Genomic DNA, 21,585 nt, shown 5'->3' on the forward strand with positions numbered 1-21,585 from the left:
TTACAAAGCCATGAGTAGGTAAGTCTGTTGGAACTGTAAATCAGTGAGTCGGCATTCTCCCCCGCCCCCATGATAACACAACCTAACTCAGCCTTAGCTCAGATTTTGAATAAATGATAGTGAATGAAAGATTCAAATTACAGGACGAGCTCATGGAGCACTTTTTCAATTTCCTGTTGCACCCTCTCATCATCTTCTGTTCTCCTCCGGAGGAAAGCCACCATTTCCATTAAGCCAGCTGCTTTCTGCTTTACCTGAAGAAATCAAACCACAAACATCTCAGAACATATGGAACTTTAGAAATAAAGGCAAACTAATTTTAAAGAACTTAAGAAAATACACCTCTTTTTTTTTTTTTATGGCCCCACCCTTGGCATATGGAATTTCCCAGGCCATGGATTGAATCTGAGACACAACTGCAATCTACGCCACAGCTGCAGCAATGCCAGATCCTTCAACCCGCTGTGCCAGGCCAGGGACTAAACCCATGCCACAATGACCTGAGCTGCTGCAGTTTGATTCTTAACCCATTGTGCCACAGGAGGAACTCCAGGAAATATATATCTTTTAACTTTGTTACATAACCTTAATATTCCCATCTTTCTAAGAAAAACAAAAATTTAAATCCCTGACCTTATGTAATATAAGAGATCTAAAACTTAAATGGTACATCCCATGAGTAATTAGAAAACTATCAAATTTGCTTCTCACTGAAAGTCAATATGCAAGCAACTAGAATTTTTCTTTTTCCTCCTTTTGTCCTTTTAGGGCCGCACCCGCAGCATATGGAGGTTCCCGGTTCGGGGTCTAATTGGAGCTGCCAGCCTACACGAGAGCCACAGCAACGCCAGATCCAAGCTGCGTCTGCAACATACACCACAGCTCAAGGCAACGCTGGATCCTTAACCCACCGAGGGAGGCCATGGATCGAACCCACAACCTCATGGTTCCTAGTCGGATTCATTTCCTCTGTGCCACGATGGGAACTCCCATAGAATTTTTCTTATGTCTGATCATCTTAGATAAAATTTTACAATCATAGATACTTAATGAAAATACACCAGCCTGACACAAGTGGCACTGAATTTAGGGAATTTGGGGGAGGGGAGGCAGGGTTTGGTCAAGAAGCAACAAGAGAAGGAGTTCCCGTTGTGGCTCAACAGGTTAAGGACCCGACCACTGTCTCCATGAGGATGTGGGTTTGATCCCTGACCTCACTCAGTGTGATAAGGATCTGGGGTTGCCATTAAGCTACGTTGTAGGTTGCAGATGTAGCCCAGATCTGATGTTGCTGTGGCTGTGGTGTAGGTCTCACCTGCAGTTCCGATTCAACCCCTTGCCCATGGAATGTGCCACAAGCGTGGTCATTAGAAAAAAAAAAAAAGCTACAAGAGGAAGGATTCTCAAATCGCTACCTTTTGTTACTGTAAAAAAAATATCTTAGTGAAACCATAAATTGGGCTTTGGTAATATATCATTCTAATCTATGCAAAAAGAGATGAGGGCTACTCAACACCAGAGCAGGCAGGAGAAGGGAAGTTGTATTTACAACAGTGTTATCTAAGAAAAATGCCATGTGTACATCAATACAGGCCATGTATGTAATTTTAAATTTTGTATAAGCCACATTATAAAAGTGAAATAAAACAGGTAAAATTAATTTTACTATTTTATTTAACACAATGTATTCAAAACATTATAATTTCAACATATAGAGTATAAAAAATGTTGACACATTTACCATTCTTTTTTTTACAGTCTTCTAAATCTGTGTGTATTTTCCATTTACAGCATATCTCAATTAAGTTTGTCCACATTTATTTCAAATGAAAAATAACCACGTGTGGCTAGTGGCTATCATTTTGGACAATGTGGGTCTACAAATCCAGGCCTGTACTTAGTCCTCAATAGGACTAAGATTAATATTTTATTACTTCATCATTATTATTAATATTACTAGCAGGAAAACTGAAATAATTAGCTTTTCTAGAAGCACTGACCACCATAATATTTTATGCTAGTACACTAAATGAAATGAAAGGAAATAAAATAATAAAATGTGATTATATACTTTCTGTTCATTTTCCACTTTTGCTCGTCTGGTCACGCAGAAATGCTCCCAGACCGAGGGGTCCAAGCCTTCTGGCATGTTATTAATATTGTCCAAGTCATCCATGGCTTTCATTAGCTGGGCAAAGGCATCCTTATTCAATTTCCCAGATCCTGGTCGTTCTCCAAAAGGCACAAGACTGGTTGTATCTGCGTGCACTTTCTGTCTGTGAATCCTGGTATTACCAATAAAAGCGTATCAACCTTTCATATTCTCACACACACAAACTTACTGTTAAATAATATAACCCTTAGCATAGATGTAACACTGCATGATGCTTCCTAAAGGTGGATTACCCTAAAGAGAAAAGCATTAAAGGTGGATTACCCTAAAGCGAAAAGCAGCCACTTGGACTTTCTTCCGTCCTCTCTTGATCCCCAGGACATGACCTTGGCTGGACTATTGATGTCCCCAACTGCTGTCAGCACTGGCAGCTTTATATGCATTAGAAAACAGTTCCCTTCTGGGCATTTTAAGCAGACGAGTAAATGCCTGAGAGAAGTGAGGTTCTGTTCCACACATTCCCTGCTGGTATCCTTGTTGCAGGTGAGTAGCCTGGAAGATGTTCGGATATATGTGCAACTAGAGAAGCACCCCTTTTTATCTACATTAGTGGATTAGTTTTGTATCCTTGGGCTGCAGCTGGGAAAGAGGAGGGTACAGAGGTTTGTACTAGACACTCACTTTCAAGGTGCTTTCCAACACATTGTGAGGTTAGTATTGTTATCCTCTTTCTCTAGATGAAGGAAGTGAAGCTCTGAGAGAAGCGACTGGCCAAGGCCACAGCTTTGACAGATGTGGAGCTTGGATTTAAAGCTAATTCTTTTGGATGATACTTAAGCTTTTTCCACTGCTGCCTCCCAATATATGGGAGTCTCATTTCTTTCTTCATAGGTTTATAAAACTCTCTCCTCTAAAAATAGGGAAACCAAGATATAAGGCTTATTCTAGGTTGAATTCCTCAGGTTGCATACAACCTGCCAAAGGTGAGAGAATGAGTTTGTATCTCAGATACAAATGAGCCCATACATTGGTGACAAACTCCATGATTTTTATATTATGCTTGATTAAAAATTACGGAAATCTGAATTGATAAAAATCTGAAAGTCTGTGAAATGTAATTCTTATGCTACTCTAAGTATAAAAATCAGATATTTTAAAACTCTTTTGGGGAGTTCCCCTTGTGGTTCAGTGGCTAACAAACCTGACTAGGAACCATGAGGATGAGGGTTCGATCCCTGGCCTCGCTCTTTGGGTTAAGGATCCAATGTTGCTATGAACTGTGGTGTATGTCGCAGACATGGCTGGGATCCCACGTTACTGTGGCTGTGGTGTAGGCTGGCAGCTGTGGCTCCAATTTGACACCTAGCCTGGGAACTTACACATGCCATGGGTGCGACCCTAAAAAAAAAAAAAAAAAAAAAATAGAAAAAACAAATCTTTTGATAATGATTACTTTCAATCATTTATTCTGGCATTTTTCAAACTTTGTCTTGAATACACTCACATGAGATGCTCCAAAGAAGGGGATTTGTGGTCGAAAACATCTGGAAAACACTGCTTACTCTATTTCTTATACTTGGGGATGCAAAGACTACAATTTCTGAAAAGTTCCTCACTAAAGAAAACTTCCACTCAACTTTTTCTTTTTCAACCAGTATTTCCTCACACTTATTTTGTCCTGGAAGCCTTTAATGTGTAATTACAATTCATATCACAAGGGACTCATACTTGGTGAACACATCTTAGGAAAAACAGTTTAAAAATCTGCCTGTCATCCATGACTTAGGAAGAACTATTTTTGTGTGTAAAATAGAATCTATAATAACACTATGATTACCTAGATACTTAACTGTTTTTAAATAATGAAATCATTAGTCACGACCTACAGTAAGACATAAAAATAATCTTTAAATACCGTGAATTATGATCAAGACACTTGAGCATTTTCACATATAAAAAGATGCTACACTGAATATTACCAACCAATTGGGAGAAAAAGCTGAAGTCTAATAACACATTTTTTTTTTTCTTAGAAACATGACAGCAAAGGAGAAACAAACCTTGGTCGGCGTTTAAACAGTTTGTATAGTATATCCACCTGATGACTGGGAATTTCAGAAAACTCCTTTTTAAAGCTACGATCCAGAACCTAAGGAAAAAACATATCATTGTCAGGATTACAACTTTTTTCAGAAGCCTTTTATTTGTTGACAATACTATTTAAGATTGAGAGTTGTATCACTGATTTTATAGGTCCATGAAAACTTGGTTTATAAATAGACTTGTGGGAAGGTGACCATTCACTGTGCAAAGATTTCTAAAAGGCTTACTTTTTTGTTTGTTTGTTTTGTTTTGTCTTTTTGTCTTTTTAGGGTCTCACCTGTGGCATATGGAGGTTCCCAGGCTAGGGGTCTAATAGGAGCTGTAGCTGCTGGCCACAGCCACAGCCACAGCCACAGCAACGCCAGATCCGAGCCGCATCTGTGACCTACACAACAGCTCATGGCCATGCCGGATCCTTAACCCACTGAGCGAGGCCAGGGGTTGAACCCACAACCTCATGATTACTAGTCAAATCCGTTTCCACTGCGCCATGACGGGAACTGCCAAAAAGTTACTATTCAAAGCACCTCAGTAAATTAAAAATATTATTTCATATAAGAGGTCTTAGAAATCACTCGGAACTGACATTTCACAAAGTAAGATTTACTGGTGAAACATGCAAGGTACCTCTATTTTATCCCATTCTACTCTTCTGTTTGCTCTTCTATCCTATTCTTTTCCATTACAAATCTGCTAGTCATAGCCTACTAAACTGACTTCATAACCAACTAATGGGGCTTGCAACTGAAGTTTTAAATGCCCTAAAGTCTAGATGAGCTCTCTCTTTTTTTGTATAAGAGAAAGCTTAAACCAGAGAAGTTTACGAAAATTTATTTTACACAATGAGTTTTAGAATATGCAGTGATACTGAATGAAGTTCACCTATAACTGTAAATTACAGAAGAAAAATCTATGAGGAAATTAAATCATATCCCTTATAATCTTGCCCAAATCCAGGCAGCAGCAACTCTACTGCATTGGTGAGTGGATGAGACAATAGGTCTCACTTTGTCTTCTGCCAGTAAGTTGTCATAGTGTTCCTTGTACACATCAAGGTCTTCTCTTGATTTCCGGACGACTTCTGCTGTCTGGCTCTGTAATAATATTAGGAAGAGAAGATTGGGACTGGAGATTTTTCAAGATAAACAAAAATATTGGGAACACTAAAATGAACAAAAAATTGCCTAGTACAAGATAAATGTGAAGTATTGATTACAGATAACATTCATAGAAGAAAGTAAACCGACTAGAGACTTTGAAAGGACAAACATCTAATCACTGGTTTTGAAGCATGGCCAGGTCTGGGTGTGAGTGTGACTGTGGAGCACACTGCATTCTTGGCAGGGCGGTATGGATGAATGGTGAAATTGCACAGACTCAGGAGTCACATGGACCGGGGGGTCTGAGAGACTGACTATATAAATGGATGATGGCCAGACAATATATGAAAACAGAACTCTGACCAACAACCTGCAACCAGCCAGGAAGCTGAACCACAACCACCGTAGCAATCTGTCCTAAATCATCAGGACTTGGTCAATAACTTTCAGCTTTCCTAATTTTTGCCACTATTTTGAACTTAGGACTAACCAGAGAAAGCCAGATCTGCTTCCCAAACCAATCACATAGGTTGCCCAGCTTCTAATTAAGTTGCCCCATGCTTTCCCATGTCAGCTGCAATCAGGGTTCACCTGAGGCCCTTCCTTCTTTTCATTATAAAGCTTTCCCATTCCCCTGCCTGCCTTTGAGTGTCTGCCATACGCAAGTGCCCTTACTATACCACACTCTAAATAGCCTGCTTATTCTAATTTGGAAGGTCTTTTTTTTTTTTTTTTTTTTCCCTGCAGTTCCAATTTCTTCTGCTACACACTAGTGAGTGACTTAGGCCTGTTACCAGTACCTCTGAGACGGACTCCTCACCTGTAAAAGAAATTCCATTGCTGTGGCTCTGGTGTAGGCCGGTGGCTACAGCTCCGATTAGACCCTTAGCCTGGGAACCTCCATATGCCGCGAGTGCAGCCCAAGAAATAGCCAAAAAAAAAAAAAAAAAAAAAAAGAGGAGGAAGGAAGGAGGGCGTAGGACCGGTCTGACCCTCTGGTGGGGCGTATATGTGAGCGTGCTTTTCTGTCTTTTACTCCCATCTCTCTACTTTGGAATATTGCCCGCACAACAGATCAACCACAAAAGGAGGATGGGGAGAAGGAAGAAACAAGCAGAAGCCCGAGCCACTGGAACAGCTGAAGTCTCGCTGACGTCGTGGGGAATCAACAGGTCAAAAAGGTGATCCGATCGGTCTGTCAAAGGGTTATTTTGTCTACACAACACGGCACAGCTGGTTCGAAAAAAAAAAAAAAAAAAAGAAATTCCATCCTCTGTAGGGTTGTTATGAGAAGGGTTGTATTTAGAAGGTGTTTTGCATGTGATCTCATAAGAAAATAAGTACATATGTCATATGATACTTTATTCTTTCATAAATGTCCTTTATTAATACCACTAATAAAAGGTGACATCTTTTGAAAATTATCATGTGGCAAGCATTTTGTATTCATTGTCTCTTTAATGAAACATATATATTCATGCTCTACTGATTAGATAGAGATTTTCAGAATATGACAGCTTTTCATTCTATAAGCTAACTCACTACTTATGCATTTAGTGAAATTTATGGTGCCAAATGGTCCTGAGAGAACAATATTTCCCATTATGTCTTGCCCAAGATCCCACAGCCAGTTATTGGTTAAAAGCAGGTTCTTTCAAGTATGAAGCCACATGGCCTCATTTTATAAACCATTTGTCATATGAATGTCACACAGTTCTTCTGACTAAATGACTGCAGGCGCAGAATCACATAACGTTATGAACAGACTGGAGTGGGTGCTTTTACCTGACCCTGGAGTAAAGTCCCAGTCAGGGAGACAACATACACAGTTGCAGGAATATTGAAGGAAGGAAGGTCTAGGTGTGTAAGCATTTGTCAGAAAATGCTTGTGCTCGGAAATCAGGCACCGTACTTACTTTCTCCTCCTGCTTCCGTGTAAGGTAGTTGTTCAAGAATGTTTCTCTGGAGCTTATTTCTTCATCCAACAGTAAAGAAAAAACAAGGTTGTTTATCTTCAATTCCTCCTGTACAAGTATTTAAAAGGAGGGGAATGATCAAAACTCTACCTGAGAAAGAATTTTCCACTGAGGGTCATAAAGACTAGGCATTCATCAAGCAAGATTATAATATAAAAGGAAGAGAAATTCTTTCTAAAAAGAAGGGAATATAAACTGTTGCAATAACTACACTGTTATTTTTACCTTTTTCAATTTTTTAATGTTGCATAAAATATATACATAGTTTATTTACATAGTGTATTTACATTAAAGCAAATGTATGGTCCAGGTTAGTTATTATAAAGGCAAAACACCCTAGTAATCACTGCTCAGTTAAAGAACTAGAACTTCACTGCCTAAAGCCCTTTCCATGTGTCCCCACCATAGTCAATCCCAATAATAACCACTGTCCTGACTTTTATAGTAATAACTCCCTTGTGTTTCTCTGTAGTATTATTATCCAAATATGTATCTCTAGGCACTATTGTATAACTTGTCTATTAGAAAATTGTCACATTTTAAAAGTCTCGGAGTTTCCGTTGTAGCTCAGCAGTAATGAACCTGACTAGTATCCATGAGGACGTGGGCCTCGCTCAGTGGGTTAAGTATTGGCATATGGAGGTTCCCAGGCTAGGAGTTGAATCAGAGCTACAACTGCTGACCTACACCACAGCACACCAATGCTGGATCCGAGCTGCATCTGCGACCTACACCATAGCTCATGGCAACGCCAGATCTTAACCCACTGAGTGAGGCCAGGAATCGAACCTGCATCCTCATGGATATTTGTTGGGTTTGTTAACCACCGAGCTGTGATGGGAACTCCTGCCAAATCAAATTAAGCCAGATTTTTCATCTGGTCTTTTTGGAGCAGGTGGATTATTTACTCATTCAAAATATAGTTTGAGCCCAGTGCTTTGCTAGTTACTGGAAATACAAGGATGCACAAGACAGACACAGTCCCTAACCTCATGGAGTGTATAAGTCTTGGGAGCATCAAAAAGTAATCTCATATAAATTAAAATTAAGTTTTAATAAGGGATAGAAAGTAAAAAAACAGAGTATATAACAAGAAGATCTAACCTACTCATCTGACAGATGAATAGATATAGCTGAGGAAGCAAAGAAGTTGGCAGAGAGTATTACTGGCAGAGTTGGGAGGAAGGAGGGGTGAACCAGGCCCAAGAGAAGCAGGAGTGGGGAGGGGGCACAGATGAGGCAGAGCAGGAGTCAGGGCCAGTGAGTGCAGGGCCTTGGTGTCAGACAGGGTGTTGGTCTTTATCTTAAGAACAATGAGAAGCCCTGGAGGCTCCTTAAAAGAAAAAGTCATGGGAGTTCCCACTGTGGTGCAGCGGAAACAAAATCGACTAGGAACCATGAAATTGCAGGTTTGATCCCTGGCCTTGCTCAGTGGGTTAAGGATCCGGTGCTGCCATAAGCTGTGGTGTAAGTTGAAGATGTGGCTCGGATCTGGTGTTGCTGTGGCTGTGGCATAGGCTGGCAGCTGTAGCTCCAGCTGGACCCCTAGCCTGGGAACCCCATATGTCACAGATGTGGCCTTAAAAGGCAAAAAAAAGAATGAGTCATATAAGTAAAAAGTTTTTATTTACCTGGTTGACAACCATCTCTGCTTTCACTCTCCTTTCGAAGAGTTTTTTCAAATGTTCATCAAAATTCTGTGTGTTTTCTTGAATAGAGTTTTGAAGTTTCTTCATTTCTGCTTCTAATGACTGAAAGGAAATCAACGGTGAAGTTAATGTTAATCAAATGTTCCTAGAAAGTGGTTTTTACATTTTCTCAAAAGGAAGGGGCAGGTGGAAGGCAGGCCTTGGAGGTATTCTGGGCACCCCCTGCAACTGGAGATGTTACTCCTGGGTCTCTCATATTGTGCATCTGAAATTTTTGCTTAAAAAAAGATCACACTGGAATAAAAAAAACAAAAAAACCCTCAGTAATCAGGGCTAATGATGCAAGCAGACAGAGGCCTAGTAAAACAAACTGCAACAAATCTTTCTAGAAAATTCTGATTCTATATAGGACAGAAATTTCCAGGCACACAATTTGGCCCTAAGAAATCTTGATTTAAAAAAAAAGTCATGAATACACTTGGTGCTTGAATAACATGGGTTTGAAATGCACCTGTTCATTTATAGATTTTTTTTCAATAAATATATATTATAGTACTACCCCATCTGTGGATGTGGAGGGCTAGCAGTAAAGTTACCCTTGGATTTTTGACTGTGAGGAGGGTCAATGCCCCAACCCCCAAGTTGTTCAGGGGTGAACTATATATAATATTTATGTATTTATTCTCCCTCTTGTTTTCTGTATGTTCTATCCCTACAAAAAATTCCTATATCAGAGGAAAAAAGTCCCACCTCCTTTTTAAAAATTCCACCAAGACCTAGAACCAAACACACAATAGGTAAGTGGAAAGCTATACATTTATATTTTTAGGGAGAACAACCTCTGTAGATCAATCCCAGACACACTGTTACAAACTATTTTTTAAACATTTTTGGTAACTTTAAAATTTTGATATAACTTCAAATTCACAGAAAAGTTGCAAGAATAGGACAAAAAAATTCCCATATATTTTAACCAAATTAATCAATTGTTAAAATGCTGCCTCATTTGCTTTATCACTTGCTCAATCTCCTTCCCTCCCTTCCCCCCATCCTCTCTCTTTCTCTCTCCCTGTTTCCCTCTTTCTCTCTTCCTCACCACCTCTCTCTTTGCCCCCATCCCTCTTTCTCAATCATTTGAGAATAAGCTGAAGACACTCGGATACAGGCCAGTTATTTTAGGGACTTTCACTCAGTTTAAGTCTGTCTGGTGTTTTCTCATGCTCAGACCAGTGTATACACTTTTAGCAGGATCATTACATAAATCGTATTGTGTCCTTCCTAACTCACCACCTCAGGAGATAGGATGTTGCTTTGTTTCACTTTGGCTGATGTTAAGTGCAGATCACTGGATTAAGGAGTGTCTGTCAGTTTCTCTATTGTACATTTACAGTTTTTCCATTTGTAATCAATTTGTGGGAAAATACTTAGAGACTATATAAAAATCTTGTTCCTTGTCAAACTTTTATCCACCCAGTTTTAGCACACATTCATAATTCTTTTTTTTTTTGGCCACTCCAAAGCATATTAAAGTTCCAGGGCCAGGGATGGAATCCAAGCCACAGTTGCAACCTACACCACAGCTGTGGCAATGCTGGATCCTTAACTCATGCACTGGGCCATGGATCAACGCTGTGCCACAGTAGGAACTCCAATAATTCTTAATTGAATAAAATTATAACTATGATGATATAATGCTGTTAATATTTTAAATTTATTTTAAAAACACCCATAAGTTCTTTCTATGTTGGTTTAATAAAGGAAGAGGCTAACCCTGGGAAGATTATGGAAAAGGAATTTTAACAAAACATATAGAAATACATGATGCAAGGAGAAACACCACCTAAATTAGGCTAGTTAAGCTATGAGGAAATATTAAAAATAAGACACACACACACACACACTGGGTCAATTTGCTTATTATAATTTATGACACTATCTTGTAGGAATGGAAAAACCCCTCAGATTGTGGTCCCCTAGCAGTTGTTTATGAGGTTCAGGTGTTTCTGGATAACAGACACATCACCACATGGCAAATGGCCAAAAACTCAGCCTGCTCAGGCCAGGTTGTCCAAGGGGCGCCAAACCACCCTCTTTAAAACACTGAGATTTCAGGCTTTTGATGCTCTCTGATTTGAAAGCAACTTTTTGTAATATCAAACTAGCCTTTTGCTTTGTTCTTCAATGCCCCACACTCTTCTCACTGTGGACTCTTTGCCAAGCTTTTCCATCTCTCTGCTCTCCCTTCCTCACTCTTCAACCTGTTCATTCTTTCTCACTCTTTCAGTGTGAGCACAGATGCCACTTTCTCAAGGAACCTTCCTTGAGAAAGGAAAACGCTATCATGAGTCTTAGAAGCAAAGTCTGTCACAGGATTCTAGTGCACATTCTCTCTGGAGGGAGTGCTCTTTTGAAGACACCTGTAAAGGTTTGAGGGAAACAGGCTGGAAGAGGCAGGTGGTGAACTATAACATGCTCTCAGATGGCCCAGCCATGGTCTGATTCCCAGGGTAACAGAGAGGCTCTGCTGAGCTATCCCAACTTGGGTCTAGGGGGTGATCTTCTGTATCCCCCATCTTATCGCTGGCTGTTGTGGTGGTATAACCTAGCAGTGTCTCTAGACAATGATGCCCCTGTAGTCAGCCAAGGACAAGGCTCCAGTGGTCTCAGCTATAAGCCTTTAGCTGCAGCACTTACAGCAGTGAAGGGATGGAGACCCCAATCTAAGTCAGTGCCTCTGTGTTTATTTTTATAGACGGCACTTGAACTTATCCTTTCTGATTTACTAGTTTATAGTTAAATAATTATTTTATGACTGTCCAGCTAATATATATATAATGCCCTTCCCCACCAGATAGTGAACACAGTGAGGGTTGAGGGCTCTGTCTACTTGTCACGTGCCCCTTGGGATCTAACATAGGGCACATAGGGGGATCTCAAGGAGTATTCATTAAAAAAACACATGTCACTTTTCCTCAAACATTCCTGGGAAAATCTAATTTTGTCTAAAAATTTCTGCATCAGATACTGAGAAATAAGAAGGAAAGGTGAGAGACAGAAGACTAAGTAGGAGGTGTGCACAAACAATGCAGAATCCATTACAACAAAAATTTCTCCCAACCCTGAAAGGAAATGGCTTGCAGTTCAAGAAGGTATTGTTTTAGCTGATTGGACTGAAAACTCCTGAGGGCAAAGGCTATATCCTTTCAACTGTGAATCCCCAGGCCTTAGGAAAGTGACACATGACAGGGTCAATAAATCCATCCATTTATTCAAGAAATATTTATTGAGTGTTTATTATGGGTCAAGCATAGTTCTCAAAACTTGGAATATAGTGATGAAAAAACAGACCAACTCTCTTCCCTCATGTTCCAGTGGAAGAGGCAGGTAATAAGAACAAGTAAAGAATAGGTGGGATAAGTACTCTAAAGCAGGGTGAGGGGGACAGACAAGGACTGGGTAGGGAGGAAGCTTGCCACAGGGAGATGGGGTGACAACTGAGTAGGAATCCAAAGGAGGTGAGACAGCCAGGTGTGTGGCTAAATGGGGTGAGGGCAGTTTAGGCAGAGGCTACGGCATGTCAAGCATCTGTGGCAAGGATGAGCTGTGAGTTTTGGAGTCATCTTTGAGAAACACCAAAGAGGGCAGGGGAGCTGGCATAGTTACCACAGTTACCCAAGGGAGGAGTGTTAACAGATAAAATGGGATGGTGCACAGGGATTGGGGTAGAGCAGGGAAACTAATGCAATAAATCATGTGAAAGATGACAGTTTTGGATTAGGGTGGGAGTTGTGGTGGTGTTGGAAGTTGGAGCTGTGGAGCTCCTGGAAAAATTGTAAAGGGACTTGAAAGGGCAAAGGTACAGTCTCAGTTGATACTGCTTCTGGTGGGGAGCAAGGCAGCTTGGAAGAGGGTGGTGCCCCTTGAAGACTTGGGGATGAAGGGAAAGAAGTAAGAAGTAGGGCTAAGGGTCCTGCAGAAACCAAAGAAAATCATAAAATCAGAAGACACATCTGCCCCTTCCCCCTCAAATAAGAACACAATTGCATGAAAAACTTTACATCACATTGATAATGTTATAAACACAGAGGAAGAAAAAAAGATTAGTCCAAATAATTTCTGAATATAATATGCAAAAGTTCCACCCTCAGTGGGAAATATCCTAACAACAAAAAGAGGTGAAGCTTCCTGCTGGTTCAGCAGGTTAAGGATCCTGCTTTGTCACTGCTGTGGCTCTGGTACTGCTATGGTGCAGATTTGATCCCTGGCCTGGGAACTGATACATGCCATGGGAGCAGCCCCCCAACCCCCAAAAAAAAGAGGTGAAAAGAAATTTTAAAATCAACTATCAGAGTTCCCATCATGGCTCAGTGGAAAGGAATCTGACTAGCATCCATGAGTTCCCATGGAGTTCCCATTGTGGCAAGGCAGAAATGAATCTGATTAGTATCCATGAGGATGCAGGTTCGATCCCTGGCCTTGATCAGTGGGTTAAGGCTCTGGTGTTGCTGTGAGCTGTGGTGTAGGTCACAAATGTGGCCTGGATCCCACTTTGCTGTGGCTGTGGTGTAGGCTGGCAGCTGTAGCTCTGATTCAACCCCTAGCCTGGGGACCTCTATATGACGAGGGTGTGGCCCTAAAAAAGACAATATATATATATATATATATATATATATATATGTATATATATATATATATATATCAACTATCAACTGACTATATTTGTTTTGGTAGAGGTATTTTATACATATTGTAGGACTGATAAAATGAATAAATATATTTATATTTTGGGAACTGGAATTTGCCCTGAAAAAGGAGATCTAAATATTTTTTTTTTTTTTTTTTTTTTTTTTTTTTTTTTTTATTAAATTTTATTTTATTTTCCCACTGTACAGCAAGGGGGTCAGGTCATCCTTAGATGTATACATTACAATTACAGTTTTTCCCCCCACCATTTCTTCTGTTGCAACATGAGTATCTAGACATAGTTCTCAATGCTATTCAGCGGGAAGGAGATCTAAATATTAACTGAGGGAAAGAGGTAAGAACCCTGCAGTATGCTGAACTGGACTGGAGGTTTAACCAGGTGAGGATGGCCAAGGAGCGCTGGGTGAAGGTGCAGGCAGCAGACTATTTTACAAAGCAAGACCATGGAGTAAATGCCACCACTTTGGGCATCTATACTCTGTAACTCCTTGAAATATTTATTGCTTTCAAGAGTACTCATTTTGGCCTTTCAGTAAGTGTATCTTAGAATAAATGCAAGAGCACAGTTAGAGGACTGCAGCAAATAAAAACAGGAACAGGTCAACAATAGGATCAAAGAAGCTGTTTATGACACAGCCACTATAAAGCTGACAAACTCCTGCCTCGAATGATTTTTCTTTCTTCACAGAATAATAAATATTATTTACTTGGTTGTATTCCATCACCTTTTATATCTGTATTATACTTGTAAGCAATTTTAATGTGTGAATGTTTCTTTGCGATGGAAGGATAAAAGTAGGAGACCCGTATGGCAAAAATCTCAAATTAGAACTGTATTGATTGTGTCTTTCTTCTCTCCAGCCTTTTCCCTTGAAATTGAGAGCAAATCAAACAAAGAGTATACAACTCAAACGGAGGTAGAGCAGTTCAATGCAGTGCCTTGAAAACACTATCACAGGTGTTCATTAAATATCTGAAGAATGAAGGAAGGACCAAATGGTCTTTTTTTTTTTTAGGGCTACACCCTCAGCATATGGAGGTCCCCAGGCTAGGGGTCAAATTGGAGCTGCAGCTGCTGGCCTACGCCACAGCCACAGCAATGCGGGATCTGAGCCATGTCTGTGACCTACACCGCAGCTCAGGGCAACACCGGATCCTTAACCCACTGAGCAAGGCCAGGGATCAAACCTGCATCCTCATGGACGCTAGGCAGATTTGTTTCTGCTGATCCACGATGGGAACTCCTGAAGGGCCAAATGAACTGTAATGATGTGAAATGCTGAAACCAATAAGACTTTAAAAATTGCTGTATGTTCTTTTCATTTTAAACTGCTCTAAGTCTTTAAACTTAGCTCCGTTCGCTTCCTCAAATTCTCTTGAGAATTTAAGCTGAAAGACCATCCTGAGGCAAATAAAGACACTGAGAAAATAAAGAACACTTCATTTGAAAAGATACTGAAACAAAACCCTTGATAATGTAAGTTATATTCTTTGCTCTTCTGACCTTTCTATACTTATCTCTTTCTTCATTTAAATCCTTGACTTTTTTCTCATATTCTTTGAATTGTTTCCTTTCCTCTTCAGACCACAAAGCGTCAGGTTTTGCCATGAAAGCAGGTTGAGGAATCACCTGAGGATATAAAGGAAAGCATGTATTCTAGGTCAAACATAAACGAAGCAGTATCGTAAAACTCGGTATTGCTACATTTTTTTTTTTTAAGAGCCCTTTAAAAGGGTACAGTTCTTCACATTGTCAAGGCAATGACCTAACACTTTGATCAAAAGGTATGAAAAAAATCTTACAACTGTTTTTCTGTGACTTAAGTGAGGGCAGTTTGGGATGTACCCTGACTCTTAGGTGACAAGTTCAGAAGTGTGAGTTGCTATCTTCATAGCTAGGACTATGCCTGTGCTCCAGGGATACCTATTTCAGGTATCAAAGGAAATGTTTCTTGGTGTCTCTGAAGAATTACAGGTATGATTTTATCCCTGCTTTCTCTAACGACCAAAGCCATTGGTTGCTTGTTTCTGTTCATTTGTTTGCTTTTTGTCAGACTGGAAGGCAAGCCTGAGGTTTCAAACTTCTTATTTGCCTGATGTGGTATGTTTATAAGGTATGGAGAGGCTGTATATTTGTTGCTATAGAATTTCTTTTTCTTCTTTTTTTTTTTAATTGAAGTATAGTTGATTTACAATGTTTCTTCAATTTCTGTTGTACAGCAAAGTGACCCAATCACACAGTCCCCTGTGCTGTACAGTAGGACCCCACTGCCCATCCATTCCAAATGTAACAGTTTGTAGAATTTCTAAAACTCAGGTTCACACTGAAAAAAAAAAAAGATCACATTTAAGTATCTCTCTCCACCTCATCCCACTTTCCACAAGGACGGCCAGGAATCTCACCATTCTCAAAATGTCTTCCTTCTTGACTTCCAGAACTCCTCCCATCATGTCCATGAGGGCTCGGCGTCTTGCGTCGGAGCCCTTGGGAAAGAGACAGGGTCAGAGAGGGTCACTGAGACAGAGATATGACACTCCAGTGGCACTAGGGGCAGGCCCTCCCCTCCCCACCCTAATGTTAGAATGTCTGCAGGCAGTGGCATGAATAGAGGGGGGGAGGCCACTGAGATCCCAGTGACCTCTGACCACGACGAATGCCTTCACGTGTTTCTGTAGTGGAGTACAAGCACAAGACTATCCAACCAAGTTCGGAACAAGTATCCCTCAAGGAGAAAGGGTCTTAGGAACTGTTTGAGCAAACGCACATACCCTCGTTAGAAGCGACTGCTCCATTTCATGGGCCACAAGCAATTCTGTTTTGGATTTTTGCCATGGATTAATATGTTTATGAGCAGTAATCTGAAAGAGAAAATGTAGTTTCCTGCTGTTATTCTTACAAAATTCAAGTCACACGTCCCTTCCACACAATGGGAGGAGGTTAGAAGGGATTACAAAGATAGAGGGATGAACCAGATTTTGCAATCAATTTCCTATCTTGGGATGAAAATGAGGTCTAAAATGAGATCTCTGAAAAAATCGATGGTTGTTTATTACAGCGACTGTGTAAGTGCTATTACTTTGAAGCAACACTATTGTCTTTTGCCCCAATGTAATCAAGATGGTTTTGTGTGAGCAATGGTATTCTCTTTGCATATTCTCTAGCATTTTTTACTTTTTATAAGTGAAATATGGTTATATTTGAATTGTTTTCTTTAAGCATTTACTTGTAACTGCCTCTGTGCCACGTTTTAAGGAAGCTGTCAGTGAGCCCCTTTCTCTGGGACCCATACTGCTCTCATGACGTGGATTATTACTGGCGCTCCATCAGCCTCATTCCCCTGATATGACCCAGCCTCCCTGGATACAGGTGCTGGACCCAAGTTGGGCCAAGGAGCCCTTTCCCAGGTGAATCTGGAACTGGTACTAAGGAATTACAGTTTGGACCAGTTGCTCTCTTGAGTGTAGAAGATATAACATAGAAACTGCTGGAGGCAGCTGAAACGCAGAGAGAAGTGAGTCAAGAGATAAACAGAGCCCTCCTGGACTCTCACAGGCCTCCTGTGGGTGGTTTCTGCTTCTTTTTCGGCTCGGTGTTCAAATCTTCCTTGGACTCCATGGGATTCATAAAAGAAATCCTCATTACTGCTGGGGCTATGTTAACCATTTTTGTTAACTTATAGAGGAGAATGCCTCCTCATGTAGTTGCTTCTAGTAGTGAAAACGTGATGAATAAATAAGAGTCCGGAAAATGTCATGAGAAAGAGGGAAGGGATAATGTGAGGATAATCGTACCTCACTACTTTTCACAACAAGGGTTCTCTCTGGCTTCTCACAGTCCTCAAATTCTGGTTGCCAGACTGATTCTTCCAACTCCAGATCTAAAATAATTTCCTGAATTCTTACATTTTTTTCCTTCACACGTGCAATTTCAAACTCTTTTTGTTTATATGCAGCATCAAACTCACTGTTGAAAGTAGTTTTCACCTTGTAAATAATATCCTGAAATATCAATATGTTGTGAACATATCACATATTATATCTTTGCTGGCAACATAGTTCTACAGCTTTACTTTCCCTCCAAAACCATTTTACAAATTATAAGCAATAGTAATATTTGCTTGTTATATTTATTTAATAATTGCTTATTATACTAATTTAAATATTTATTTATTATTAATAATAATAAAACAAGCAATTTCTAGAATATTGTTTATATTAAGTGATTTCTTGGTTCAGTATTGATAGCAGTATCCCACTGTGGGTAGGATTAAGGCAACAGCATAATGGTTATGCTATACAAACTGCTTCTAGAAATGTAAGTTGTAACTCAATGGGCAGGTGTGCTGATAAATGCTGAAGTGGGTAATGGATACCTGGGAGCTCTTTGGGCTATTCTCTCTACCTTTGTGTATGTTCTTTAAAAATCCATCATAAATTTTTAAAAAAGCAATATTCAGTATTTGGGAAATGTCTTTTTTTTTGGAACTGTTGTTGGAGGGATGGAGTGAGGAAAAGATGGCCTATAAAGTTGATCTGGAGTCTTTCAGAGAAGCACACCACAAACAATATTCTTCCTCTATGGGCAGGTCATTTTCAGGTAGAAAGGGAATCCAAGCTGGCCAGCTGGATCAACCAATTACAAGGCAATCCCAGGGCCAATTGGATTGCCTCTAGTTTTGCTGATGAGTAGAATAATGGGTCAGCTAAAAGTTGCCTTTATTTTATCATCAGAGCTCAGTCTATATATCTATCTTGCTGAAGACAAAAACCATTAAAGTAGGATAGAAAAATGATTTTAACAGCTGGGACCAGAATTTCTCCTAGGCCAAAATTACCTTCTTGTAGGAAAAAGGCCTTAATAAAGCAGCAGGAAGGTGAGACACTGACGGCATGGGTCAGCAAATCTGAGCATCAAAAGATAAACTAAACAGTTTTCAGTACAAATGCATAGGAATTTCAGATATTGGAAGAAACAAAGAAGAGAAAAAGACAGGAAGAGAGAACAGAGCAGCATGGCAGGAGGCTAGAACTCAAAGTGCAGCTACAGCTGGAGGACTTTCAGCAACAGAAATGGCCAAACATTAAATTTCAAACCATCTATATTGGTGCAATCTCAGCCACTGAATTTTCAAAAACCTTCAGTAGTACAGATGTGTTCTGAAACTGTCTTGTTTAGTTGAAAGCAAGGAGTAGGGGCTTAAAGCCTAAAGGAAACCATATATTTTCCCTGAGCCCCAGAATTTATAGAAATCTTAAAGAGGAAATTGCATTTCCCAAAGTTCAGGAGATAGATAAGCAATCACATCTTACAAGGAGGTCCTAACTGACATTTGGGTTACCTAGAAAGTGGAATTCAAGGATTTCTTTTATACTTGAGTTTCCCTAAGATCTAAGTAGAAAAAGGGTTTGTGGTGTTAGCCAGTGGAGGGGGCTCTTTAGAAAACCTAGTATCAAAGAACCCACTCCAAATGGATGAAAACAACTCTTGGCTACAAGCTGTGTTTAAAGAACATGGATGCTAGCCCCCTGGATATTTCTCTTTGAACTTTAAAAAACATCATTTCATTGGCATTAGATTTCAATTTGAGCCTTTGCAAAACACCTCACAGAAAGTTTTAGAAATTTTCGGGGATAAAGAAAAAATTCACCCACTTTCAGTAATATAATTTGGTTGATTTTCTCCTCTCTGGAATGAAGTTCTAGTTGGCTTGACAACAAAGAGGTATGCACCCTAAAATCAGTACTCAGACTGCCAAGCAGGTAATTGGGCAAGTTGGTATCTTTTGTTGTCCCATCTTCTTCCTCTTCTTCATCCTCCTCTTCATGATGCTTTTTAACCATAGTAATTGCAGACTGAACCTCTACAATTTCCTTCCGAAGCTAAATATAGAAAAAAATTAAATGAAAGTTACACATTAAGAAGAATTCTCTAAAGGGCAACTTGGGGACAACTTAATTATTTGAGCAATTATTTTAAAATGTCAATTGTCTTGCCAACAACTGAGCTTAAAGTGATGGATAGTTCCTGAACCTGCTGAAGAGAAAGCTTCAAAAACTGATAAAGTGTGGATAAATCAAAAGAGTAAAAATTGTTCTTGATCATACATAATATTTGTATTTTTCTGTTAGGATGACAGCTGCTTGTAAATATTTGGACTCTTTCTTGGTACTGATGCATTAAAAATATACATTTTCAAATTTTACAAAGGATCTTATTCACATAGGACTGGTTGAGTCCAATGTAAGAAGGATTAAGCATGCCTTTGTTTTATGTTTCAGAAAAAGAATGAATGCAAAGTTCTGGCCAAGACAAAACTATACCAACTGAGCAGTTTTTTTTTTTTTTTTTAAGTGGTGTTTCAAGATTGATGGGAAAAAAAAGAAAAAGCTAAGACTGCTTTAGGAAAACCATAAATCCCATCAAAACAGATTCTACCCTAGCTAGTCATCTTAAACTACAATCCCTAGTGATAAGAGATAATACAAAAAAAGTAACTACAGATGAAGAACTTCTGACTAGGACAAGAACAAAATCCTAAATCTAATTATTTTTTAAAGCATATCATTATATTTGAGGGCTAGCCAGGGTTAGGATACAGGCTTCTTGACTTACTGCATGGATACAGGCTCCTATGTTCATTAGAATATGTTCCACACATAAACAAGGAATAAAAATGTAAATACAAATAATATCTGAACTTATCTTTAGTAGTATTCCAACTCAAATCTGTATGAAAGATACCCTGAAACAGAACACATTGCTTATACAAACATATACATATTTAAAACTGTACTTTAAGACACTCTGCTTCAATCTTCTTTTGCTGCACAACTCTTTTCAATTCTTTCAATTCTTCATCTGTACGTTCTTTCATTGGGAAGTTCTCAACCACATAGGGGATGTGAAAGCACTTGGGGAAAAAAGCAACATGAAATAAATCCATTTTTAGTACAATTGTGTATATTGGGAGCAGAGTGGGAAATGTTTTATCTGATTAAAATTAATTCCTAGGTTATCATGCATGAGTGAAATTGGTGATGGAGACTTTCTCTAAAATAAAACAATGTATGTCATCAGTATTGGCGTAAACTTTGTATAAAAATACTGTGCTTTTGTGAAAGATTTACTTCTTGAGCAGTGCTTCCCAACTAGAAGTGATTTTGCTTGCCCTTGTCCCTGTCCTTTCCAGCCCCGCATGGACATTTGTCAACGGCTGGAGACATTTTCGATTGTCACTAATGGGGGTGGTGAATACTACTGGGGCCCAATAGATAGAAGCCAGGAATGTTGCAAAACATTCTCCAATCCATAGGACAGCCCTCACAACAAAGAATTATCTAGCCCCAAATGTGCCACTATCAAGAAACCCTGTTGTAGAGCAAAACTCACTCAATCACATAAATGTAGGGTGACCACTACTTCACCATCTAAACAGGAGGGCATATTTGAAAGTGAAAAAGGTGCTGTATATAGTTAATCTAGGACCATAGGCATAAGCTGGGACTTTTGATCACCATACACAAAGACGGAAATTATGTTGGGAGGAATCTCAATAAAAAGGCACACAAAAAAAACCACCCCTTTAGAAAATGTAATATGAAGGCAGGGAGAGGTAGAAATGTAAACAATACTGTGTCTAGCCTTCAGTCTGTGTGGAATGTGAGTGAGGTGGCTTTTTGGAATAGACAGATATTGAGACAGATGCAGGTAGTGTCATAAAGAGGGAGAAAGGTGGTAAGACAAATCTTAAGAGATGCTGGCTTAGAAGCACAAGGGGACTGACTGAGCAGAGAGGGAAGAGTGACAAGAGAAAGTGACATGTCAAGGTGGAATTCAGTACAGGAAAGGGCAAAGTGTGCGTTAACTGCTTTCCTGTATATGGATTTTTCTGCCATGAAACTTTCCATGAAAATTCTCCTTGGCTAAGGTGTGGTACCTT

At 39.6% G+C, this 21,585-nt stretch overlaps 1 protein-coding gene across 5 annotated transcripts in view; it reads right to left on the reverse strand.

The window, feature by feature from the left end:
* Nucleotides 1-21,585, reverse strand: part of CFAP43 (cilia and flagella associated protein 43) — a 128,437-nt gene that overhangs the window by 10,524 nt on the left and 96,328 nt on the right. For all 5 annotated transcript variants that reach the window (XM_021072818.1, XM_021072821.1, XM_021072820.1 and 2 more), the window contains 12 exons: nt 20,440-20,556; nt 19,298-19,525; nt 17,438-17,644; nt 16,415-16,504; nt 16,049-16,129; nt 15,150-15,275; nt 8,924-9,043; nt 7,233-7,340; nt 5,224-5,310; nt 4,174-4,262; nt 2,072-2,285; nt 142-254 (listed from right to left, as the gene is read on the reverse strand). In XM_021072818.1, the coding sequence (XP_020928477.1) occupies nt 142-254; nt 2,072-2,285; nt 4,174-4,262; nt 5,224-5,310; nt 7,233-7,340; nt 8,924-9,043; nt 15,150-15,275; nt 16,049-16,129; nt 16,415-16,504; nt 17,438-17,644; nt 19,298-19,525; nt 20,440-20,556 (1,580 nt within the window). The remainder of the gene's footprint in view (nt 1-141; nt 255-2,071; nt 2,286-4,173; nt 4,263-5,223; nt 5,311-7,232; nt 7,341-8,923; nt 9,044-15,149; nt 15,276-16,048; nt 16,130-16,414; nt 16,505-17,437; nt 17,645-19,297; nt 19,526-20,439; nt 20,557-21,585) is intronic.

Source organism: Sus scrofa, chromosome 14 (genome assembly GCF_000003025.6).
Source record: "Sus scrofa isolate TJ Tabasco breed Duroc chromosome 14, Sscrofa11.1, whole genome shotgun sequence".
Taxonomy (NCBI): Eukaryota; Metazoa; Chordata; class Mammalia; order Artiodactyla; family Suidae; genus Sus; species Sus scrofa.